We start from the raw sequence: 27,100 nt of genomic DNA, 5'->3' as shown, positions 1-27,100 counted from the left end.
TGGTGAAAAGAGATCTGAACTACATTGCTGCAGATACAGTAATGAACAAAAGCAAAGTCACTGTCTCCTGGAGTTCGCATTCTAATAGAGGAAGATAGACAAAAAACAAACAAGAAAATATATACTATACCAGATGATGATAAGGACATCAAGAAAAATAAGACAGGGTAAAGGGAATAAAGAAGGCCATCAGGCAATGAGATGGACAGTGCTATTTTAGGGTAATCAGAGAAAGCCTCCTGAGAATGTAAAGCTTAAATAGAGACCAAAAGGAAGTGAGGTAACCAGCCATGCAAATATCTGAGGGAAGAAAGTTCTAAGAGAGAACCGCAAGTACAAAGGCCCTGAGGCAGGAAGCAGTTGCCTTGTCTAACAACAGAATGGAAGGGGGGACAGATCATACAGAAAGCCAGAAGGGTTTGTGGTTGTTTTTCTTTTTTTTTTAATAGCAGTTTCATTGAGATGTAATTCACATACCATATAATTTGCCCTTTTAGAGTTTATAATTCAGAATGTATATGCACAGAGTTATGCAATCATCACCACAGCTTAATTTCAGAATATTTTCATTACACCAAAAAGAAACCCTGTACCATTAGCAGTCACTCCTCATTCCTCTCTCCCCAGCCCCTGGCAACCACTAATCTACTTTCTGTCTCTGTGGATTTGCTTATTCTGGATATGAAATCATATAACATGTGGCCTTTTGTCACTGGCTTCTTTCACTTAGCATAATGTTTTCAAAATTCACCCATGTTGTAGCATGTGTCAGTACTTCATCTTTTTACTGCCAAATATTCCACTGTATGGATATACCACATTTTGATCATCCATTTATCACTGATGGACATTTGGGTTGTTTCCATTTTTTGGCATATTGGCATTTTTGGCATTGTGAGTGATGCTGCTATGAGCTTTCACGTGTGAGTTTTGTATGGACATACATTTCCATTCATCTTGGGTAACCAGGAGTGGAGCTGCTGGATTGTAACATTACGAGAAACCATAAAAAGGTCTGAGCAGAGGAATGATATGATGTGAATTTTTTTTTTTAAATACTTGCTTTGGTTGCTGCACATAGAGAGAGGCAAGGAAAGATGCAGGGAGACTACTTAGGAAGCCATGGCAAGGATCCAGGAGACAGAGGCCAGTAGCCTGGAGAAGAATGGCAGAGGTAGGGGTTGTGAGAAGTGGCTGGATTCTAAATACATTTTGAAGACAGAGGAGACAATTTGCTAACGGATAAGACATGGGATATAAAAAGAAGAGTCAAGGATGTCTCTGAGATTTTTGGCCTGAGCAACTGGAAGCATGAAGCTGCCACCCACTGAAGTGGAGATGACTGCAGGAGGAACAAGAAATATGAGCTCACTTCCCACTCCCTTCCTGGAGGGAAGTTCCCCCATGCTCCACTCACAGGGGTCCCTGCAATGCCTGATCAGAAGCAACGGCCTTATTTCTTATTTTGCCTATCCCTTTCAAGAAAGTCTATACCATAGCTCCAACCTACATCAAAGTCTCTTCTGAGCTATTCTGGACATTTTGTTTTTATAATCAACGAATCAAATTCCAATTGGCAGGACTGAGCAAAAAAACAGAAGAACCGAAAGCTACTTCAATGAAATAACCCATGACAAGATCCATCATAAGAAGTGGTTTTTGAAACTACATCTCCCAATTCCCTGGCAGTCCAGTGGTTAGGACTCAGCACTCTCTCTGCCAGGGGCCCAGGTTCGATCCCTGGCTGGGCAGCTAAGACCCTGTAAGCCACGTGGCACAGCCAAAAAGAAAAAAAAGTATTAAAAAAAAAAAAACCCTACATCTCCCAAATGCCCATTCAGAAGTGCCTCACTTTGGAAGAACAGGAAAATTCAGGAAGAGGAAACCATGGTCCGAGAGGCCAGGGATGACTCAAAAGGAAGACCAATCCAACCCTAGCCTTCAAACATGACTGGCAAAAAGAGAAGGCACTTTTCCTCTCTGGCATCTCCAAGACCAAGAACCTGGGTTATTAAATGCAGTATAATTTATGTTCTCAGATATCACAGCAACAAATATTTTATTAGAAATGAAGGGGGTGGAGAGAAGAGCCTAAGGGGAAAACATGAGTTCAAAATGCAAAATGTGTTTAGTCAACCACATCACATACCTTTTCAAAGCGACTAAAATGTGTCAGCATACACTAAGACTCAACAACAGGACTGTTTTAAGATCATCTAAGCCATGATCACTAATACTTTTGAAGGCCCCAACTCAACAGCCAAATAAACATATTAAGTTGTACCCATATGTCACATTAAAGTTTCTTTGCAATAGAAAAATATGAGGGGATTTTTAACATTTTCCATTTGAATTCATTGGACTTTGAGAAGCTCATTTATGACTGACTATAATCTCAACAATCATCGGGCATACTTGGGAATTCTTGAGAAATCAGAAAATCCAACTTACAAATTAATCTCAAATTTAATAACATTTGATGAATACTAAATGTAACAACTTATGGAGCTAACAGAGGCTACCTTTTATAAACACTGAATGAAACACATGTTCATTTCAATTCTGCAGTTTTATGTTTATAATTTGGAGTCAATGCATGTTTTTCAAGTCTCGTACATTTTTATAGACCCCTGAAAAACTCTGGGGCCGAGACTGGTAGCTGCTGAGTTCTGGCCAACGGAACGTGAAAGGAAGTGATGAGTGCCATTTCCGGGTTTGGTCCACACAAAACTCCTAAGCACTTTTCTGCATGTTCTCTTCCCCTTCTGAGTGGCTAGAATGGAGATAACCTCAGGTGACCTTACAAGCAACGTACTGAAGATGGTAGAACCTCCTTCAGCTTGCATCCTTAAATGAACGCATGCAGGAAGCCATCCCACCAACCCGTTTCCCTACTCATTACCATTACATCAGCAATAGAAATACATCAGCAAGAAATACATTTTTATTATGTTCAAGCCATTATACAGTATTTTGATATGATTTTTGTTACAGTGGTAAACTACCTTGACTAACATAAATCCGCAAGGCTAGACACAATGCCTAAACGTCCCATAGATAAATGACCCTGTTTAATGATTTACACCTTCATCTTTTTTATTTTTGCAATTACTATTTCCTAATAAAAATAATAGCTAACACTGTATAGCAGTTACCATGTATTTCGTTTGGTTCTAAATGCTTTATGTAAATTAACTCATTTGATCTTCTTAACAACCCTCCTTGTAGTTACTATAATTATCCTTACTTGACAGATAATGATACAGGTCGAAAGAAATTAAGTAATCTGCCCAAGGTTACACAACTAGTAAGTGGCAGAGCCAGGACTCAAAGCCAAGTAGTATATGGAAGTGGCATCTATGCTTTTAGTCAGAATGCTACAAACATGGAGAAAGAGGTAAAAACTTGAATTCCAAAGTAGCTTGATTTTCTTCTCTCTCTTGCACAAGAAGGCAAGATAAATGAGCCAACAGAATATTCAACACTACTCCTCCATGTTTGTCCCATACATGGTCATTTTTAACCTTCAAGAGGATTTCAGATAACTCAGGACAGTTATGATTTGCTCTATCTAAATCCTGACTTTAAAAAGCCATCCACTGCATATGGGAGTAGATGGGTCCAAAAGTCAGTGGAATTATATACTCACTGGCATGAAAATGCAAATATCTCTGGAAGCAGCTAATAAGTAAATCTGTACTCTTCCAAAGAAGCAAGGATTAACTTCATTGTGGGTTAAATTAGCTGAACATCAGAAAAGGACATCCAAAATAAACAGTCATGTTACTGGTGGTAGCCAGGGGTGATGTGACCGAAGACACACTTGATGAGGAATTCCAAATGTGGTCGTGAACATTTTCCTGATTCAAAGTAAACAGAGAAATAAGGCAAGTTTTGACATGGACAAGACATTTGAGATCATAAAAAAGCAGCAGCCTCACCAACAGGCCACAAGTCTAGATTAAATGCATATTTCAGCTAACTCGTGAACCACCCCCAAAATGACTCTGTACTCATGAGCCAAACAGACGCCATTTCTCCACGTACGAAGCCGCCTGTCCATTCCACCAACGTTCTGCTGCACAGATTTGCCCCTTTGTGCAACAACCAGAGAATTTAAAAGAAGTATAAGATCCCCTTGGTACCAACTACTAGGATAAGACATAACTATCTAACGTCTACCTCACAGGAAGCCACAACCCCACTTCCCAAAACTGTCTCCCTAAAGGCAGAATTGACCAGCAGTCATGATGCTGAGTCAAGTGACATTTACCTATTCCTGTGCCCAGTACTGCACTAGAAATGTTAATATATATTATCTCTTCTAACTGCAAAGAATTTGAAACCAGAGCTCTACCTGGCAGCTAACAGAGAAGACAGGCAGACATGGAAATGGCCAAAATTCATGCAGCTGCTTTTGTGAGTAACCAAGTGAAGGACCCAAGGATGTCAGGTACTTAGATCATTTTAGAAAAGACATAAAATTGGCTCTGACACTGCAAGCGTGGAAGGAAATCCCAAATGTTAGAGACATTAATCAGTCACTGAACATCTACCTAAATACTGTACCTAGGCCTAAATACTGTGTGCCTAGGCCTGTGCCGGCTACTGGGGCTGACAGAAAAAGACACTGCAGCTAACATCTCATCATAGCAGCTAATAACAGCTAACATCAGTGAGCACTTACTACATGTCAGGCACTATACTAAGTGCCTTAGCCTGTGTTAACACTTTTAAACCTCAAATCAACCCCATGAACAATCCGGCAAGAATTTCCAGACACAGGAGGAAAATATTGATACATGTCTTATTACAGTAGAAAGTCAAAACTTTAATATGAAACTATTATTTTTGGATGATTTCTAGGGATTCTTTATACCCTTTAGGCCAGTAAACAATTTATCCCTTGACTGTTACTAAATTGTTCAAAATATCCTCAGAACCTGACTTGTAAATATTATAAAACCTAACCTGTAAATGCAGTATGTTGAATGCCACCACATCACAATAACCACAAGGAAACTACTTTCCTTGATGCAACATTAAAATTGAGGAGTCTCATGGGTTTCATAATGGCATCTTTAAAAGAGGCACCTTTTCCTCTTTTAAAAAAAAATCCATAAAGATAAAGTGAGCCTTGTTCCAAAGTAGCAGGAAAAAAAAAAAGGTAAGTGAGAATACAGCATTTTAATAAGAAGTTTCACAGCAAAAGATTCAACATGAACTCTACTGCTACTGAGAAGAAAGTAATTCTAAACAGTGTCAAAATTAGTCTTCATTTTTACTAAGAACAAAAGAGTTCCCATCTTTGAGGTCAGATTAAGGTAAGAGACAGGCTGGATTGAGCCATCCATCAGGTAAAATAAATGCTTCTGGACAGTGCCTAGACTAAACAGGGCCAAGAATTCCTAAGAAAAACACCGCTTGTAACAGTGGAGGTCAGCACAGAGGCCTGACCCAGTGGGGAGATGCCCTGTAGCTGTAGGTCTGGGGAAGGCTACCCTGCAAATTCTCATCAGACGCCTAATCAATATCACGCCTTAGGACCTGAACTGCTACTCTAAAATCAATATTACCTTTATTTTAAGTAGCAGGAGGAACAATGAGATGATCTTGTTCCTTATAAGTCTGTCACGGAAAATCTGGTTCATGGTGTCTGTCATCTTCTGTTTTTGCCTGGGAGGAACACTTTTGTGGGGCTTGGAGACAGTCTGGTACTGAAATCCAGAGACAGGAAACGTGAAGGGGTAACACTAGCTCAGGAAAGCTGGGTCCTAAAAACTCCTTACAACCTAAGGAAGAACAAGGATTCACGAGGAGAGGAGTTCCCAGGCTTAAACCCATCGGCTCTACGCTGATGACTCAGAATTTCTATCTCCAGCCCCGACCTCCAGAGTCTCCCTGCGCCACAGCCTAAATGACGGCCCCACATATGTGAACGTCCAAAGGAGAACACGTGACTTCACACCCACGGCTGCTTCTTCCTCAGCCTTCTGATCTCAGTAAATGGTCACAGTGCAATCCATCGAGCTCAACACGTGGAATTTATCCCTGATTCCTCTTTTCTTTCAAAACCTTTTCAACCCCTGTCAGCTTTGCCTCTGAAATATATTCTAAATCCTTCCCCCTTCTCTCCACCTCTATAATCACCACCTGGGCCAAGCTATCAGCTTAGCTCTCCGCCTGATTTCTCTTCCTAATTCTACCCTGGCCCTCCACTATTCCCCACACAGCAGCCAGATTGATCTTGACAAAATGCAGATCAGATGCCGCCACTCCACACACAAACACATACACACACGCACGCACGTGCACACAAACTCCATCTTCAAACCCTCCAATGGGTTCCCATCAGGTTTGGCATTAAACCCAAATCTTTACCACAGCCTAGAGGCCCTAAAGTGATCTGGCCTCATTCCTTCCCTCTTTTGTCTCTTTCTCCTTAACGTCTGGCCACTGAGCATCTGAGTTCCTCCTACATGCCATGCCCCTGTGGCTGGAATGAACACCCTCCTTATCCTTCAGATCTCACATCAAAAGCCAACCTCAGACCACTCTCTCCACAGCAGGTCCCTTCCCTCAGTCATTGTACCATACTGTTTATCTAGTGAACATGGCCTTATTCATTATCATCTTCAGTATTGTTTAGTGCCTTTCTTCCTCTAATAGAATGTTAACCTCCATCAGAGGAGGGACTTTGGTCTGTTTGTCACCACTGAATTCCCAGAGTACAGTATAGCACTGAGCATATATGGTCAGAGATGGAATTTAAGAACAGGTAAACCTTTGACGTGCCCTACACGTGTCCTATAGAAATAGCATACATTTCTAACATTTTGCATGTGAAAAGAGTGAGATGTTCAAGAAGACGCACAAAGAAATAAATTCTCAACTGTGCATATGCTCTCTAGCCCAATTTTGAGCAGCAAATAATGACAGTGGAAGTTCAGAAGAAGTCTCAAATTGCCAATATCACATTTGCCTCTACAGATCAGTGAATTCAATCCTTCCTTTCCCTATCTGTCCAACACAACACACACACACACACACACACACACACACACTTCTCACCAATCTCACATAGTTCTCCCTCCATCAATCAAGAACTTCTAAACAACTCACTTCCTCACTTCCTAGATAAAACCTTTTGAGTCTAACTGAAGAAGAAAGGAAAAGAAGCTAACGTTTATGGAGTATATCTTACGTACCGAGTATTGTGCTGAATGCTTAGAAGTTTTTTCACTGGGACGTAAATTATCATTACCCCACTTTCGGAGATGAGAAAACTGAGTCAGGCCCATGATTTGCCAGAAGACAAACAAATAAGTGGCAGAGGCAGGATTTAAATCCACACAATCCCAATTCTTGCCAAGTCATCATTTTAGCAACAAAAATAATAAGCATACCAATATTATCTTACTTCTACTGTTTCAATTTGGGGATTAATACATCCTTTCACAAATAGGTCCATACCACATTTCACTGATAATGGATCCTTAGACCATAAACTTCTTTGTATGCAATGGAATCCCACATTATAAATAGGAAACTCCTTTAAAAGTTCCCTCACTTATAATTTATGGACAAAATATTACCGTTGTAAAGGAAAGTTTCACCAAATTTCCCTTCCAACATTATTACCTTGGCTTTACAAGTGACAGAAATTTGTCAGTTTAGGACAATATGATCACAGGGACAAATAATTTTGTTTAGCATAACTCATCTCAAACATCCAGAGAGCTCAGGACAGATACCAAAGTCAGATGATCCCCTTGAAAGGCCAATGTCTGTGGTCAATCTGAGCTTCCTTATTAATACATGATTTGATTCTAATACTGCTAAAAAGCAAAAGCAAAAACACTACATTAAAATAGCTCCCAAACACAATCTGTGGGGTTTTTTTTACATACACCATGTGTAAAATTAAATTTAATAAATCAAATTATTTCTTGTCAACATTTATTCATCATCAACAATAAATATTTTCAATAATACTACATAATACCATGAAATCTAAAAAGGTTTATCACTATAAGAAAAATTTACATGCAAAGTACTGGCAGAGTGGCAAAACAAATTGGCTTGGCATGTTCACTTTAGCCCTTTTCTATACTGGAACTTATTCGAGATTCTCTAAATATATCAGCTCAGATAAATATCTCCCAAACCTTTCCTAAGTAATCCATATACTGCTGCCATTATATTAACTTTCTCTGTGGATCATTATTAAATAAATATAACACAAGCCTATTTAAAATAGCATTGCATTAAAAATAGATAAATCACATATATTGTTTGAAAATAACATATTAGGATATTTGGTTCTTTGCTATTCAAGTCTCTATTTTTACAGATAATAAAATGAGGGCTTTTAAGGCAAATTTAATAATGAGATATTGATTAAATTAAAACCTTAAACTTCTGATGGCAAGAAACCATGACTTTATATGGTCATGAATATATATATAATTGAAGAATATATAAATGTATAACTGAATCACTGCTATACAGCAGAAATTAGCACAACATTGTACATCAACTATACTTCAATAAATTTTTTTTAAAAAAAGAAACCATGACTTTTTAGTCTCTTTTAAGGACTGATTAAAACTTGGCTTTTTGTAAGGTTACTGTCTACAAAAGGAGCCTTGCTCTTGTGAAAAGCTACTGCAAACAACAAAATATCACCAAATCAACAACTCTTCTTTCCCTTCATTTTCTTTTTCCTTTCTTCCTTTCTCTCTCTTTTTTTTTCTTTCTGTTTTGCTTTTACGATCATAGAGTGGTGAGTTGTTTGGCATCAGGTTCAACGCCAAACGACAAAAACCCACCCACTCTCTTTCCCACCCTAGCATGCTCTCCGGATGTAAATATTTCATGGTATTACCATGATTCACTCAATGCTTATATTGTCTGATCAAGCCTCTATTTCTGTCTGTTAGATACTCTGGAGGATAGAGTTTTTGCATGTCTGCTGCTCAGTCACATAAAGCCCTTGCTTCTCAAAGGTTCTTCAAAGTTCAGTAATTTATTAAACACTGTGCTGGGGTTGGTAAGCACTCACAGAAATGCATAACTACAGAATATGTGGACCTATTAAAGAGTTTCCTTAATAAAAAAGGTGACTTTAGAGAAAATGACAGAATTGTTACTTAAACTAGAGAGGCATACTCTCAACAATTGAAGCTATCCTAGGCTGAGAGGCATGAGCTAAGATGAATGCAAGTACCTGGTTACAGGTAATGGTCACTAAGCAAATGCACTGTGAAATAGACTATTACGGAAGTCTAAAATCAGAACTCAAGTCCCAGATTTCCCCTTTTTCAGTATAATGACTGGTCAGGTCTCCAGTTCGCCTCTTTCTAAATACAACTGAAAATTTGCAATTTCAGTGAAATACTTTTGAAGCTGTAGGCCAATGATATTTTTAACTGAATGATATTACTCCCAAAGCCTACTCACTATGCTTACTCCTTCCTATTGACCTCTGAGCAATAGGTTGAGAGGACATTGAAACAGAATCATATAAAACACATATAGAAGCAAAGTAATTTAAAAAAAAAAATTGAGTATATATTTTGACCAGCAAGTACTGAATTCAAATTCTTCAGGAGCCATAGGGAATACATAAGCAGACTGCAACATCATCCTATGTTCACAGGCTACAAAACCTAGTTAGGTGACAAAGCACACATTGAGTGCATAGAGTGAGACCCAAAACAGAATGAAATTCATTGCTAAACTGAGCGGGAGTCTTCGAGGGCCACAGTAGGTAGACCCAAGCCAATCTGGGCAACAGTAGTCAAGGAAGAAACTATTTTCTACTTATTACATTTTGTTTTCTTAATTTGATTTTCAAATAAACCTTAGGAAAAGAAACTCTGATACCCAGATGAATGATTAACACAACAAATTAACTTCCGGTTAAACATGGCAGATACAAAACATGCTCTCAGCTCCCTCCCAAAATCTCACAAAAATGCCTGTAAAGAAATCAAAACAAAATAAGCCAAAAAACAAAAAACAACAACACAAATCTTCAAGGACGAAGCAAATGAGAGAAAAGATAACAGAAGATAAAAGATGTCAGCCCCACATTTTGGAAGATGAAAAGGGAGTGTTAACTAATGTAATAGAACAGGAAAAGTTGAAGCCTACTGGCAGGGCAGGGGTTGAGGAAGGAAAGGGGAAGATGAATAAGGGTGGAGCTGATTCATTCCACCATCTCCAGAAAGGCTCAGGAATTACAGCGACCAGGTACCTCTGATGGCAGGTGCATTTCAGAAGTGGAGCTGAAAACAGGAAGCCTGGTTAGAAGTCTACGAACAGAAATTAGACAGCATGTCCTTTCTCTGAATCCCAATCATCAGGTAGCCAACACAGCCCTGACCAAGCAAAAGATGGTTTACTGTCTGAAAGCAGTTGGCACAGGGAGTTCTGGAGCCTAAGTACCCAGCCCAGCTGAGGGCATAAGTAAGAGCTGCATGTCAGCTCTTAGGGCCTTCTCTTCTTCTGTGGGTATCTGTAACTTCATGAAGGAGGGCCTTGCTAGGGTCATTTTTCAGCTCTTCGGCTGGATACTCAGTGGGCTTTTTTGATTTCAAAATTCACGTCTTATAGATCAAGAAAATTACCTTGTATTATTTGATAATTTCTTCCCTTCTGATATTTTTGGTTCTTACTCTACAACCCATATAATCAGATATTGGACCACTTGGACTGACCCTAATTTTGTATCTTTCCTCTCTAATCTTCCATTGCACTGTCTTTTTGTTCTACTTTCTGAGTTCTACTTTATTTTCTAATCCTATTGAAATTTTAACTTTTGCTATCATATTTTTAATTGGGTCTCTAAAGGCTCTCCCCCCACTTTTTAACATTTTACAATGGAAAATTTCAAGCACACAAAAACAGAATTAAATAATAAGCCCTCAGGTACTTATTACACAGCTTCAACAATTATCAACATTTTCCTAATCTTAACTTCTCTATTCCTTTACCTCACCTTTCCTTCTGAATTACCTCAAAGCAAACCTCAGGCATCATAATTCAATTGTAATTCTTCGGTATGTACCTCTAATACATAAGGACAACCTTTTTTAGAAAATATAATCACAATACGCTATCACAACTAACAAACTTAACAATATGAATGCTCCTTTTTATTAATATCCTATTCCTGTTTCATATACGTAGCAGCTTTCCTCATCTCTTTAAAAATATTAGTCATCATTTGTTTTGAAGTTTTGTCTTCTGTTCTCCACACTGTCATATTTCTCTGGGTTCCCTTCCTTCTGTTGTTTGCCTTGTATTGTCATTCTTGTTGGAGGCATTCCACACACAGTGTTTCGTGATCCTTGCCTATCCGTTCATAATTTCAAGTGAGGCAAACCAAATGGGATTGAAAGCACTGTGTGCAGAAAATGAGTTTGTCAACTGGTGGACCCTGCTGTAGGGTTATACGATGGAAACCTGGCCTTTTCTTTAGATATCCCCAAATGTCAACCTACATATTTTTCTTTGGGCTGGTCAACTTCCTTGAAAAGGAATCCTCACATCTCCTTCTCTGGTGACATCAATTATATAATCTCTCTAATTAACAGAGACCACAAAGGGCAGACCCTCATTGGCTTCCAGTCTGAGGAAGTAAATATGATATATTTGGACCATATGGTTTGAAATTTCAATTAGTAATAAAAAATCCACATTTTCAACTTCCTTCGAAAAATCAGAGTATCTGCAAACACTGGGCCCACATTCACACACTGAAGCTAAGTTGCAGCTGGCCCCTGTAGGTGGTATATGTACTTCTTACTTTAGCACTGGCACCGCCAGGCCCTGCTGTCCCTCCTAGGTAGGTAAAGTGTAAGCTTCCTGCTATAATGAGATGTCACTGCATAAAAGGAAAATACATTTGTAAAATATACTTTGCTTTATTTTATTCTGGGATATCCTGGAAAAGAGCTGACTGAATAATCCAGCCAATGGAACAACGGTAAAATCAGACAAAACAGACCCCAGCACTCGGCAACAAAGGAAAAGTGAAACCCTGTATCAAAATAAACCTCCCTCCAAAACCTGAGTCCCCTCACCACAACCAGAATCAGCTCTTCTCAAAGGGCCATATGCCCAAGTGCGGAACTTCAGCTGAGAGACAGACAGACAGACACAGAGAGACAGAGACAGAGAGAGAAGGGAGGGGGAGAGAGAAAGGGAGGGAGAAGAGAAGGGAGAAAGAAAAAAAAGGAAGGGAAAGAGAGGAAACGGAAGAGAGAGAGAGAGGCATGAGAGAAAGGAACAGAGATTTGTCCTTTGCATTCTGATAGGGAAAGGAAATTCTCAAAAATGCTTTTCCTTCACCAAAGGGTAGGCAAATCATGCTTTATAGGGGTAAAGACAGATCAAGTTTTGAATTCATAGACTTATAAAAGCCCTAAAGTCTCTTTTCTTAGATAATAGACTTAGTATTTTATGTGTATATATATATATATATATATATATATATATATATATATGTATAGAGAGAGTATGTCATACTATATATGAATTTATGTATTTTCCATAATATATATATATATATGAATGACATGACCAAGATTAGCAAACACATAAGGAAAATTCCTAGAAGTTTCCGAAGACAGTTTAGACATGTTCAAGTGACTTTTCAAAACACAAAATGATAGGCCATTAAAAATATCCAGTGACAAAAAAAAAAAAAAAAATATCCAGTGACTTTTTTAACTGGTTGGAAAACAGGTTTTACTCTGTTTCTGAGTTAAAAGTCATCTCCGTGACTCCTGGCTATATACCTATTAGCTGAAAACAACAATGCTACAAAACTGGCTTTTGGATTAACAGCCCTGTCATTTATCCTTTAAATGTTTATCTCCTTTGGTCACAATTTTATTGTGGTTAAACAGCAACTAGTGTGGGACCACAAGCATTCAGATGCTCTGAGTACACAAAGAGCACACTATTCTGTTTTCCAGCTGAATGGACTTTTACTTGTGTGAACAAAAGACAAGACCCTGCCATTCTTCAAATGAAAAGGAAAGAAACAGCAAGGAAAAACATGGCACAGAAAACCTCTCTCTTGGTTCACGTTACAAATGCTAATAAGAACAGCTGAACCAAATAGCTGTCTTTTTCTCCTCCAGAAGTTTAAAAGATCATGAAAAGTAATTACACATCTCAGCATCTATTTTAAAAGGGTGTGTTAATAATAATTTGCAATGCACAATAGCTAATATAGTACATGTTATCTAATATAGATCATATTAGAGAAGGGATGGCTACATGCAAATATTATGGCCTAAAACCAATGAGTCAGGCAAAATATAAACAGCGGTATCCAGCAAGGGAACTGAAAGCGCTGAACAGACTTGACACTGCAACCTAAAATTTTAAAAAGCTCCCCAAGTCCTTTAGAAAGCAGATGAAGTTACATCCCTAAGGCCCTCCAATAATCTAAAAAAAGAAGCTGCTGCTGCTTCAACACTGGAAGGCAGTGAGGATCAGCCCTGGTTATCACTTTCCTAAACGAGTTACATTCTGTTCCAGTCTTTGTGCTACCCTATCTCTCATATATCTTTCACACTCATATATCTCTCAGGTCTTTAGTTCTGAAATAAATTAATGCATTATCATTGTCACAGGTTGTTTTAATTTGTAGTAGTTGAAAGAAGGAAGAGTTAGGGATCTGTTTGAATTTTGACATTAATATTCAGGATGACAGAAGGAAATCTTAAGGGCTTGGGATTTCTCTTCCTCTTCTGCAATGTGTAGAAATCGTGTATGATCTAGGATTAGGTTTGGCTGCAAGTGACAGAAAATCCAAAATGGCAGTGGCTTCACCAGGCTGGTGTGGCGGTTCTCATGCTCTCCTCAGAGACTCAAGCCCCTTCCAGCTCACCACCTTAAGGACTGGCCCTCACTCTCAAGATCCAAATGCAGCATTTACATTCCAAGCAGCAGGATTAAAAAAGGGCCTCAGAAGAAAAGGGCAAAGGGCACACACCAGCTTTCTCTGAAGGAAACATCCCAGAAACGACCACAGGCTACATCCTCTTAGTCAGTGGCCCCACCGAGCTGCAGGGGAGGCTGGGAAATGCAGTCTGTATTCCGGGCAGCCAACTGTCTTGAAAAGTCCATGACAGAAGGAGGCAAGAAGGGATTTGCGAGTTAATTTGCAGTGACTACCACAAAGAGATTTCCTAGTTTTATAAAACTAGAGATAGTTGATAATGTCAAGCAAAAAAATCTTCTTCAGAATAAGGAACTTGCAAATGCTCCAAACAGAAGAGCCACTGAGATATACGGACCTGACAACAGAGCCCTATCTCAATGATCTGGATCAGACAGCTGAATATTCTCATGTTCTTCTCCCCACCCCCACCCCAGGAGTGAGTGTCCTGTTCCCGTGACTCCCACAGACCTGGAAGCTTCTCCCCTGGGTCGTGTCAACTGTCCAAGTACTTCAGCCTTGCAGCCCAATCACCTCCCATCATTAAGAAAGAGAGGCCTTTCACATCCAAGGGGCAAATCTCACACAAATGACATTTGGCTGATGCCTAAAGGTGACAGGGATGAGAGCAGGATAAATAAAGAATAATGTAGAAGTCAGTTGGGGCAGCCTTTCATTATAGCCCTTTCAAGAGCCATTAATCTTGGTCATAGTCAGTCGGCTAAAAATAACTACTTCTTCTAAAACATGCTGTACACACCAACTAGCAGTAGTAACTAAGGTCAGCCCTTTTAACTCAGGAAAGATGTGGCTTCTGGCTTGCCTATAGCCATCTGAAACGGTGTTTGCACAACTGTTCCAGCCCAACTTCGTCTTCAGTCACATCTAACAATAATATCAAAAGGAAAAACCACTATCAGCAATATATTGTCAGACTATCGGTAAGTTGTAGAGGCACGTGGAAGAATAAAGACTATCAGGGACTTCCCTGCGGTCCAGTGGGTAAGACTCCCAATGCAGGGGGCCCGGGTTTGATCCCTGGTCGGGGAACTAGATCACATGCATGCTGCAACTACAAGTCCACATGCTTCAATGAAGATCCCGCGTGCCACAACTAAGACCCGGTGCACCCATAATTAATTAATTAATTTTGAAAGATAAAGACTATCAGAAATATTTTACAAGAAGATTTGTTACTTCCTTTGATTATAATGAAGGTAAATAAAATTTTAAATAATTAAACATCATTTTTTTCCAAAGTCTTTCATTGCTGAGGTATTTGAACGGAGTGCCGTTTGTCATAATTCATCCAAGCTCTGGATCTGGAATTCTATACTACAGATTCAGCTCTGTAATTAAGCAGCTTCGTTATCTTGAAGAAGCCAACAAACTCTCTGGGCTTCATCGGGCCTCAGCTGTACTACGGGGAAGTTTGACTCAGAAAAGCCATGTGGTTCTTTAGAGACTCAACAGTACACATAGATGGGTTTGTATAAACCCGTAAGTGATAACACTTAATAATAATACAATAATAATTATCTAAACATCAAATTAATCAATAAGACCTACTTGAAAGAGGGGATTATAAGAGGATTCACAGCAGGGTTTCTTTAAGTCATGGACACGTCCCACCTCAGTTCACTAACAATACAAATATGATATAAAAAATAAACGAAGACATCGGTGGCATAAGGGAAGGTGCCCTGTCATGCAAACAGATAAACCACAGCAAGAGCAGCCTCTAGCTGTGGGTCAGTAGGCGGCAAGCAGCAGGAACATGAAGAAAGGGGAGTATCTTTTAAATGAAACCACAGCAGCCAGATTGCCTACAGTTAGAAGGAAACACAACATGGAAAGCCTAGCTTTATATGAGAGCAGAAAGTTTCTGATATAGGGAGAAGGGGCAATGCTTCTACAATGCCACATTTCCCAGCTGAGGAAATGGTGAGATTGAGCCCAATGTGCTCTCTTTCAAAGAGACATCTAAATTATAGGCGTGGGCACTGTATCAAATATACTGTGAATGGAAACTGCTCACCTCTCAAGATGGCAGTCTTACCTAGTACGTGTGGGGCTCACTGGAGGATGTACAGTGATTGGGAAAGACAAGAACCCAAGTGGCACCAAATAATAAAAGCAGGAGTTACAGCCAAATTATGGGACCTCCTAAGACCAGGAAAATTCCCAGCAAATATTTTGTAAATTACATGAAGTTAGTATTATAAAGCATGCACACAGATGCAAAACTTGGAAGAATTTTTTCAATTATACCAAACCCCAAAAAGTGTAAGTTCCTAGAGAAGGAGCTATAAATCTTATAACATTTTCATACTTTATTCATCCTTACTGGGCTTCATCAAATAAATGCCTACATTAAAAATACAAAAAAAAACCCTGCAGATAGGTTTTCAAACTCCCAATGAAGGATGCTTTAAAAAAAAAAGTTATATCTGACTACATGAATTTTCCTTGCAAACTCTTTATACCTTGGGGGCACTTGGTTTACTTTTATTATAACTGTAAACTTCATTTATCATTTCATAGGAGACATTAAAATAATTGTGGGCAACCTGATATTGTCCCTTGTAAGCCACATTCCTGCCCTGCAGATACACTGCCACCACACAGCTGGGTTAGAAGATGGTGTTAAAATTACTGTGGAACCACATAATTGCTCCATCATTAGTGGCTGAGGGGTAGGGTTGGGGAGGGGGGGGGCGGGAATGAGTCTTAAAACAAATTATTCCACATGGATTGAAAAGGGATGGGCACAAACAGATACAAGGCTGGTTGCTGAGCCGTAGTATAGAAATCAACTTTTCACAAAGTTTTTTGATAATATTTGAACACTACCCTCTTGAGTTACAATTCCTAGAATCGAAACTGATTTCTATTCAAATCCCCTTTGACCCAGCTCTTCTACTTACATGCCTATATGGATATACCACATTTTGTTTATTCATCAGCTGACAGACATTTGTGTTGTTTCTACTTTTTGGTGATTATGAATACTGCTACTATGGGGGGGAAAAGTGTATTAAAAAAAGTCTAACCCTGCAAAAGTCTGTCTCTCTCCTATTACTTGAACATCCAAACTTTCCCTCCTAAAGAAGTAACTATTGTTGAATCTTTCCAGAGACATTCTACCTTTATGTAAGCATTTTACACAAAGAGTGACAAGTATTCTGTACCTTGTTTTTTTAATTTAAATATCTTGAAGATTGTTTCATATTGGTACATATAGAACTGTTTCTTCTCAATGGTATTAGAGTAGTTCATCGGCTACATCTTCCTTAATATTTTTAACGTGTCCCCTACAGATGGACATTTAGATTGTTTTCTTATGTTTTACCACTACAAATAACGCCACAATGAATATTCTTGTTCGTATGTCTTTGTACACATGTGCCAGTAAAGAAAGTGGAATAAATTCATGTAAGTAGAATAGCTGGGTCAAAGGGGATTTGAATATAAATCAGTCTTGTTTCTAGGAGATTTTAATTCAAGAAGGTAAAATACAAGAGTCAAACCCTGACTGCTGCTTGAATAAGAGGGTGTATAATCAGCAGCATTACTAGAAAATGAGCAATCGGCTGCATAATAATTTTGTTAATATCTTTAGTGAGATATAATTCACATAACATAAAATTCACCCATTTAGAATGTACGATTCAATGTTTTTTAGTATATGCACAGATTTTGCAACAATCATCACAATCTAAATTTAGAACTTTGTCATCATACCAAGAAGAAACCCCGTACCCATTAGCAGTCACCCACAACTCCCATCTCACCCCGTTCCTAGCCCTAGGCAATCGCTAATCTTTCTGTTCTTTATAGAGTTGCCCACTGTAGTCATTTTATATAAATGGAATCACATAATACGTAGTTTTTCGTGTTTAGCTTTCACTTAGCGTAATGCTTTCAAGGTTCAATGATGTTCTACTATGTATCAGTACCTCATTCCTTCGTGTTGCAGAATAATATTCTATCATATAGCTACACAACACTTTGTTTATCCAATCAGTTGATGGTCATTTGGGGTTGCTTCTATTTTTTGGCCATTATGAATAATGCTACTATGAGCATTTGTAAGTTTTTAAGTGGACATGTTTTCATTTCTTGTGTGTATGTATCCATGAGTGAGCAAATGAGTGAATCAGTGAGTGAACCGATAGAAACTCGCATAAAAAAAAATTTTTTTTAATGTGAATGTTGCCCGGGAAAGAAAACAAAACATTGACACCTGATAGATTAACAAGAAGACTCTTAACAGTACTTTGATGACAGAGTAGACGTCAGTATCTTTAAAATGACAGTTTAAATAAGATGGCATTTATTTGAAAATGAATATGAAAATTAAATAAATGTCCATACATATTAGGTTTAATCAAAACCAGAAATGTCACCAGCCAAGTGAACAGAGGAGGTAAAGTTCTATTCCTTCAGATCTACGACCTTCCATGATTTCTTCTCGGTTCTTATCCTCTGAAATGTCTTAACTCCCATGTTCTGTGTACAATTCAATAAAGTAAACTTGTTCTGAGCTTGTACTATGTTCTATGCACTCTGCTAGGCCGAAAGACACAAAGATTAATAAAACCCTTGAGTTTCCATGCTCTAGGAACTCACATTTTTTTAATGTGTGACACTTTTTTGTATGCAGAGATTTTAAGGGTATCAACCAAGGGAGAGCAAACTTTTTCCGTAAAGGGCCAGACAGTAAATATTTTAGGCTTTGTGGGCCACATATGGCCCCTACTGAATATTCTCATTTTTCTTTTTTTTTCCTTTACAATCTTTTAAAAATGTGAAAACTATTCTTAGCTCAAGAGCCAGGCCCTAGTATAAACTATAAGCAAAGAGGAAAATTACAGGTTCGCTATCTTACCAATTAAACATGCTGGATACAATTTAAAATTCATTACTGTGAGTTATAATAGCCTCAACTCAACTCTGGCTCCTCTCACTAATTATCCTTTTATTTCCACGACTCTCTTTATACCAGTATTTTTTCTCCCACAGATGCCTTGGTAATTGATGAAATAAACTCTTTTCCTGTCCCTAAATTAGGTCTACCCTTCAATTCCCAACTGAAACTACATTTGGCAAAAGTAACTGAAACCTTGAATACCAGGCCCTAGGTAACACACACATACATACACATGCACACACACATCTCTTCCTGTACTAATCCCTCTGTGTTAGTGAAAATGGTCTAGGCTACACTGTGAGTAAACTCCCCAGTCTAAGGGACTTAATACATGAAGGTCTTTCTTGGTCAAGTTCCCTGCCCAATATGGGCCAATGAGGGCTCGACTCCACACAGTCATTCATGGACCAAGCCTAATGAAGATCCCACCATCTGGAACACACAGCCCCCAAGGTCACTGTAGCAGGGCAAGGGAAAACACACAAGTAGTACACCAGCCCTTAAATGTCTTGACCAGGAAATGATACTTATCACTTTCACTTCATTTCACTGGTCAAAACTAATCCTATAATTCCACCTAACTGCAAGGAAGCTGGAAGTTGTGATCTTCCAGTGCGCTTACAAAGAAGAGCAAAAACTAGGAGTTGAATAGAAAAAGCTGAAGCAGATACAGGATGCCAGAGACAACCTCACCAAGGCTGGGTGTGACTCACTGATCTCACAGTTATACATTATGCAGTATGATTGCTGAGGTACGGTATATAGACTACTCAGGCATAAATCAATCCCCATTCACCATCCTCAGACTCTGCAGTCTAGTAAAGCCAGGTCATACCACATTCCTGACTTCAGTGCAGCAGAAATGAACAAGGGTCACTTACCCAGTTGGCTCTGGGGTGATGTTATAGGGCATATCCCATAAGCAGTTCCAATATTAATCAAATTTTAGGCTCATCCAAAGCAATATAACCTTCACACAACACCAGCAACAGCAAATATGCATTGAAATGCATACCTGAGAACATGATGAGAAAATGGTAATTGATCATTTTGACAGAACGACGCTGAGATCGTCCTACCAGACCCCATGCCTCTTCCATATGCCCTATGTCCCCTTTGAGGACACATCACACAAAATCTACTTTACACACAATGCCATGATCAGTATTTTGTATCGAGTAAGGTGCTTAATAAACACTTCTTTATTTGAATGAAATACTGAAGGAACTGAATCAATGAAATTATGGTGGAGCTGAATCCTGTTACAGTATTGCCTCTTTCATAGCAACATTTGAGAGCTAAAAGGCTGCGACAGAAAGAGCTGCCTGTTTGCCAGAAGAATCAGAGAAGGTATGTGGAGTGGGTAGTCAAGTTGGACTTTGGCTCACAATGCCCCAAGGACACTGACAAATAGCCCAATAATAACCCATCTGAGTCTCAGAAGTCACTCCTTAGAGCTGCTCTATAAAAGCCAAAAGGAATTATTCATTAGCGAGTGTGAATACCACTGGATACCACCAGCAGATTGTGTTTGGCCTTGCTGAATTATTCATTAGCATTTGTGAGAAATGTACAATCCAAAGGGTGTTAAACCAATCCAAATTGTTCAGCAATGTTTGTTTTCCTTTAAAAATATTTTTTAAAAAAAATCACCTCTAAGCTACAGTTCTTATATTTAAAACCAGTTATAAATCTGGCTAAACAAGTAGGTGAAGATTAGAAAGTCAAGTAAGAAAGGGATCTCCGTGATCTTATTTAATATTCATCATTATAATGACAGGCAGTAGACTGAACCAATGTTTGTTTACCTGTCCACATCTTGCCTTTTCAGATGTTGTATGGTCAAAGACAGTAGGAGCTCTACAATGAGATTCATATGTGGAGGGGGGAAAAAACTCTTTTGAGTCCTGTCACAGAGCAGATGCAAATTTAATTACTGTGCGTTAAGCTTTCCATCTTGTCTAGGTGTCCTTGGAAAGCAACTGTAAACAAGAAGCACTCGGCAATCAGGTGTCTGGGGCTCATTTGATCTGCTAGGAAATATGTCACAAATCCCTGGCAGGAAGTGAGCTGGGAAAGGGAACAAAGAGAGAGGACTGACAGTGTCGGGGGCAGATCTTGGGGGTGTGCCTGTTAGTGCTGGGGACCGCTCCCACTCCCAGCTCCAACTTCCCGGAGAAAGTGCTCCCTGCCTGACAAGCCTCTCTCATCTCACATTTGTTATACATTTTCCTGTGGTCTGCAGAAATCACCAGCACAACTGGGGAGTCAAATGGAGAGAGACTATGCACAATTAAATTATTAGAGACTAAGGAAAACCTAGCATGAGCTGATTTTTTTTTAAGACAATTGGACAACTCCGGAAATTAGTGTGGAATCTAAATTCAGGTAAAAGAGATCCTATCAGCCAGCAGTCTCAAAGAAAACCACAGGCCTAGCTGCATTCCCATCTTTTCAGTGTGCCCCTAATTGAGTAAGAAGAATGTTCCATCCTATGAAGCTCTGGGTCTGAACCTGAGCTGTCAAATGCCCAGCTGTTTCTATGATAATGGGTGCTGCATTTGTCGGCAAGTGATAGGAAGTGATCCCTGAGTGTACGCAATTTGTAATGCTGCAAAGAGCCTGTAGCCTTCCTGAAGGGAGCCCACATCCGGAGCTCGCTTCTACAAGACAACTGCAGAAAATGGATTTCTGCCCTCACAACCATGGTTCCAGAAGTGCTTTCTGCTGAATTATTCTATAGGAATTTTAAATTTTAGTGCTTAAGTCAAACTCTCCCCACCGCTATAATGAATGAACAACTTCCAAATGGAGGGGGGAAAACCCGAAAGTAACAAAGCTCCATTAAACTTGGGGCAAATTAACCGATCTCTCTAAGCTTCACTGTCCTCATCTATAAAATCGGGGGAAACTGCAACCATGTAGGGTTCCTGTGAGGATCACAGAAGATAATATATGTAAGTGACAGCCAGTATTATCATATTAAAGAACAGGGAAATTTATTAATAATACGATTATTATTTGCCTAGTAACACAAGTATTCCCATGATATTAAAATTGTTCCTAAAATTCTCTGCAAACATGTTACAATTATTTTATTATCTAGATGAGCACAGAAGTTCTTCCCCCTCCCCACTTTACTACTTTTATAAATGAGAAACAGATATCAAAGACTCAGATTCCTGAGAATTAATCTATTAACTAAATACCAGCAAGGAGAAACAGAAGTAGAGAGGAGAAAAAAATCAGGCACCTGGGATGATCAAAGTGCAGGTCCCATTCATTTCTTAATGTTATTATCTTATCTTCCTTACATCCATTTCGGGTTCCTTCAAAGAGTGTGGCAACAGAAGCGACAGAACCAAAAAGGAGACACCTAGTGGCCAAGTGAGCTTCCATTCAGGCTACAGTTAAACAGCAAATAATGTCAAATAACTTTATAATCCAAGAAAACCTCTTTTTAGCGTGTGATATGACAATTAAAAGCAAGAGAGGGACTTCCCTGGTGGTCCAGCAGTTAAGACTCCTTGCTCCCAGTGCAGGGGGCCCGGGTTCAACCACTGGTCAAGGAACTAGATCCCATATGCTGCAACTAAGAGTCCACATGCCGCAACTAAAAAAAAAAGATCCTGCATGCTGCAACTAAGACCCGGCGCAGCCAAATAAATAAATAATAATTAAAAAAAAAAGCAAGAGAGAAACGTTAAGTATAAAAGAAATATAATACTTTACATATTAAATGAAGCTGCATTTTAACTCCTATATCAGCCTAACTAAAATTTACTGCTTCTATAGATTGAGACGGAATCAGTCAAGGAAAGCAGACAGGTTCCTGGAGTTATACACATCTGGTTCAAATTCCAGCTCTGCCTCCTACTCGTTGAGCAATACTTTCTAACCTCTTCCACAACAGAAGCACGCAGAAAATTAGGATATTTGCAGAGCACACTGGAGTAACCAGAAGAGGCTGCTGGGGCCAGAGTTGAAAGTCCCCACCTACCCACTCCAAGAGCTAAGGGGACCATTAGCTCCACAACCAATAATAACCCATTCAAGGCACACCAGTGGAATGTGCTCCTTAAACAATCTACTTAATACTATTGGGCCTTAGCTTCTTCATCTGTAAAATGGGACAAATAATACCCATTTAATATGAAGATTAAATCAGATAACATACATTAATATATATTAATAAAATGACTGGCACATACTAGGTGCTCAATAAATGTTTTCTTCTTTCTACGCTACTTCTTTCAGTAGCAGTGCACAAAGATCCTGTTATATCAACAAACTAACTCCCAAAACTATACTATATAATTTATAAGGAGTAACAATAAACATAGCCAGTGTTTGAGGGCATATTATAAACCAGACAAGTGCTGGGTTGTTACCTCACTGAACCCTTACAACCACCTTAGAAAGCAGGAATAGTAGATACCATCTTCTGCCCACCCAGTAACTATTATGACAATTTTTCTTGTTAATAAAATCCTGATTTTGACCTGGGCAACAACGGACCCACCCAAAAAGCTTGCTTTCTCAGACTTCCTCACAGCTGGAGTAGCCGTGTGGCATCGTTCTAGTTGATGAAATTCAAGTGCAAGTCTACTACTGATTTTAATTTTTTATTTAATTTTTACCTAATTAAAAAAGCCCTTCTCCCCTCCCCTTCCAGCCTGGACCAATGCCTGATGGTCTAAAGGATCCACCTTTAAATAAACCTCATGCAGAATGATGTGAGCATCCTCTAAGAAGGCCCTCAACAGTCCCTGCCTCCTGGTACTCACACCCTCGTGCAGTTCTTCCCCTTGAGTGTCGCCTGGGCCTAGTGACTCACTTCTAACAAACAGAATACTACAGAAGTGATGGGGTATGATTACAAAAAAGACTGTACCTTCTTTTGTGTGTGTGTGTGTGTGTGTGTGTGTGTGTGTGTGTGTGTGTGTGTGTGTGTGTGTGTCTTCTGTCTCTCTCTCTCAGAGACACTCGGGGGGAAGCTAACCACCATGTTGTAAGCTGCCCTATGGAGAGGCCCACGTGGCAAGGAACTGACATCTCCTCCAGCCAACAGCCAGTGAGGATGTGTGGTCTGTCAACGGCCACAAGAGTGACCTTGGAAACGGATCCCCTCCACCCCTATCAAGTCTGAAAATGATTGCAGCCCCAGCCAACATCCTGAGTGCCGCCTTATGAGAGACTCTGAGCCTGAGGTACCCTGCTAAGCTGTGTCTGGATCCCTGACCCACAGGAGTATAACCGTAAGAGGATAAATATTTGTTGTTTCAAGTCGTTAAGCTTTGCAGTAATCTGTCACACAGCAATGACAGAGTCTATTCACCATCTTTCAATGAGAGGATATGCTGAGAATGGCAGAACAGGATGCTAAAAGATGCTGGGTGCTCATGACCTTCAAATAAATAAACCTTTATTTCATTAAACAATTAAAATCAATTCTAAGTGATATAGTAAGTACTATTATTATTATTACTGTTCCCAGGTAACACCTAATGGGTTTATACAATATAAACATAAAAAGAAAAGCAGTGGGTCTCAGATTTTAATTCAATGGAATAAACAAACAAAAAAAGAACTCAACAGAAGTTACAGATCAACATGATATTCTGTCGGATGGGCAGATTACAAAAGCACACAGAATGACTGCACTGTTTAACACACACACAAATACTCACATGAATGCACAGGAAAAAGAGTCTTGAAGGTTATGGACCAGAGGTCAGCAAATGTTTTTCTGTAAAGGGTCAGACAGTATATACTTCAGGCTTTGGAGGCCTGGGAGAAGGCATATACAATATGAATATAAATGAGCACGGCTGTGTTCCAAGGAGGCTTTATTTACGGAAACTAAATTTTAAATTTCATATTATTTCCATATGTAACGAAATATTATTTTCTTTTCATTTTTTTCCCAACCATTTAAAAATGTAAATACCATTCTTAGCTCAGAGGCTGTACAAAAACAGGTAGCAGGCCCCCGATCTGGCCCCCAGGCCGTAGTTGACTAACCTCTGTTACAAACCAAAATAGTCACAGGGATTATGCTTGCCCGAGAAGGAAGATTAAGGAAGACTTTTACTTTCTTCTTGAAACTTTTCAGCATTGTCTGAATATACCATCAAGTATCTTATAATGAGAACATGCAGTGAAATGTTGTCCATATGAGGTGGGCAGGGGAAGGAGGACAAAGTTTCTTGGGAGACACTGGGACTTTGAAATGTACTGAAAAAGTCTATTGACCTGGGTCCCACCAGATCAGCAATAAAAACTGTCAGCTCAGCCAGAGATACCATTTTCAGTGGCCCTAGTGATTCTCCAAAGTGGAGAGAAACCATGTATTCATTTGCAAACAAACGATATGAGATGGAGCATTGAAACAGACTGGGGAAACCTACCAGGAAATGTGCTGTGTTCCCACAAAAAATAACTCTACCATGCTGAGCAGAAACACAAGAAAAACCGGAAAATGTAACATAAAGCACTTCTTCAATCCTGGGTGTACGTTACAAGTTTCATATTTTCAGAAAATATTCTATTCACTTAAGTGGAAGCATAACATGAAAATATAATTTACGATAAAATTCTTCTTTGCAATTTTCGTCAAACTGTATGTAAAATTCTTCAGGATTATAAAACTGATGTAACTAATGACATCCAGTCACTACGTCCAGCGCTTAAAAAAATACACTCTACACCTACCCAGGTAACTACACGTGTAACTTTCAGCTTTGTAGGCACCATGTCATAAAGCCATTCTAGCTGTCAGCATTCCTGTAGAAAAACAGTACGACGGGGAAAACACAAGTTCGGGTGCTTCTTGTTAACATTTACCAGATGATCCTAGGGGTTAGAGATTATGGTGCTAAATATTCATGTCAGAACGCAAGGCAGGCATCTCACTCTAATTTTGAAAAGGCTCTGTCTAAGGTATGGAAGAAAGTCAACATAATTATCTAACTTCCTTCAAAGCAGGTGACTTTTGTTTGCCTTCTGGTCCTCCTATTCTTGTCCCTTCTGTACATCTAGGATGGCTCCCTGGAGATCACACTTTGTATTTCTCCGTCTTTTTTAATACAAAAAAAGGTATTTTTAAGCATATGCAAATATTTTTCAAGACAACTATTAGAAGCACTAAGAAATAAGCATGAATAAGAGTTGTCATCTCATACACTTTAAAATGGTGAATTTTATGTTATGTAAATTATGCCTCAATATTTTTTACCACAGGCAAAATAATACAACCATGCTGATATAAAAAAAAAAAAAAAAAAAAGTGGGGATGGGAAATGTGATCTCCAACATAAGTAGCTAACTCAAAAACTTCTAAATTACTTGTGGATGATTTGCTGTTTTGAACTATCCATGCCTCTTCCTCCCCTCTGTTCACACACATACTAGGCATCTCATTTCATCTGTCCTTTGACTTGAAGTTTTCATCTATGAAATATCAGTAAGAATATTTTTCTCTGGCTAACTCAGAACCATGGGAATTAAATGAGAGAGGTAAAAAATGGACAATAACAAGTGTTGGCAAGGATGTGAAGAAATTAGAACCTTTTTTTTACACTGTTGTGGGGATGTAATACGGTACAGCTGCTTTGCAAAACAGTTTAGCAGTTCCTCAAAAAGTTAAACATAGGGACTTCCCTGGTGGCGTAGTGGTTAAGAATCCACCTGCCAATGCAGGGGACATGGGTTCGAACCCTGGTCCGGGAAGATCCCACATGCTGCGGAGCAACTAAGCCCGTGTGCCACAACTACTGAGCCTGTGTTCTAGAGCCCGCGAGCCACAACTACTGAGCCCGCATGCCACAACTACTGAAGCCCACGTGCCTAGAGTCGATGCTCCACAACAAAAGAAGCCACTGCAATGAGAAGCCTGTGCACCGCGACGAAGAGTAGCCCCTGCTCGCCTGCTCACCACAACTAGAGAAAGCCCATGCGCAGCAACAAAGACCCAAGGCAGCCAAAAATTAATTAATTAATTAATTTTTTTTTTAAGTTAAACACAGAGTTACCATATAACTCAGTAACTCCACTCCTAGGTATACACCCAAAAATAATGAAAACGTGTCTATATGAAAACTTGTTCACAAATGTTTATAGCAGCATGATTCATAATAGCCAAAAAGTGAAAATAATCCAAATGTCTATCAAGTGATGCATGGGTAAATAAAATGTGGTATATC

General features: G+C 39.2%; 1 protein-coding gene across 4 annotated transcripts in view; it reads right to left on the bottom strand.

The window, feature by feature from the left end:
* FTO (FTO alpha-ketoglutarate dependent dioxygenase) overlaps nt 1-27,100 on the bottom strand; it is a 371,417-nt gene that overhangs the window by 312,601 nt on the left and 31,716 nt on the right. Inside the window, exon 1 of one of the 4 annotated variants that reach the window (XM_082438908.1) lies at nt 3,650-3,674. The exons of the other annotated variants lie outside the window; for them this stretch is intronic. Within the exon in view, the coding sequence (XP_082295034.1) occupies nt 3,650-3,655 (6 nt within the window). The 5' untranslated portion in view covers nt 3,656-3,674. Of the gene's footprint in view, nt 1-3,649; nt 3,675-27,100 lie in introns of those variants that run through there. 4 annotated transcript variants of the gene reach the window in all.

Source organism: Balaenoptera physalus (assembly GCF_965194825.1).
Source record: "Balaenoptera physalus genome assembly, chromosome: 19".
NCBI classification, from domain to species: domain Eukaryota; kingdom Metazoa; phylum Chordata; class Mammalia; order Artiodactyla; family Balaenopteridae; genus Balaenoptera; species Balaenoptera physalus.
Note: the sequence above shows the minus strand (reverse complement) of the source record. Positions and strands in the feature narration are given on the sequence as shown.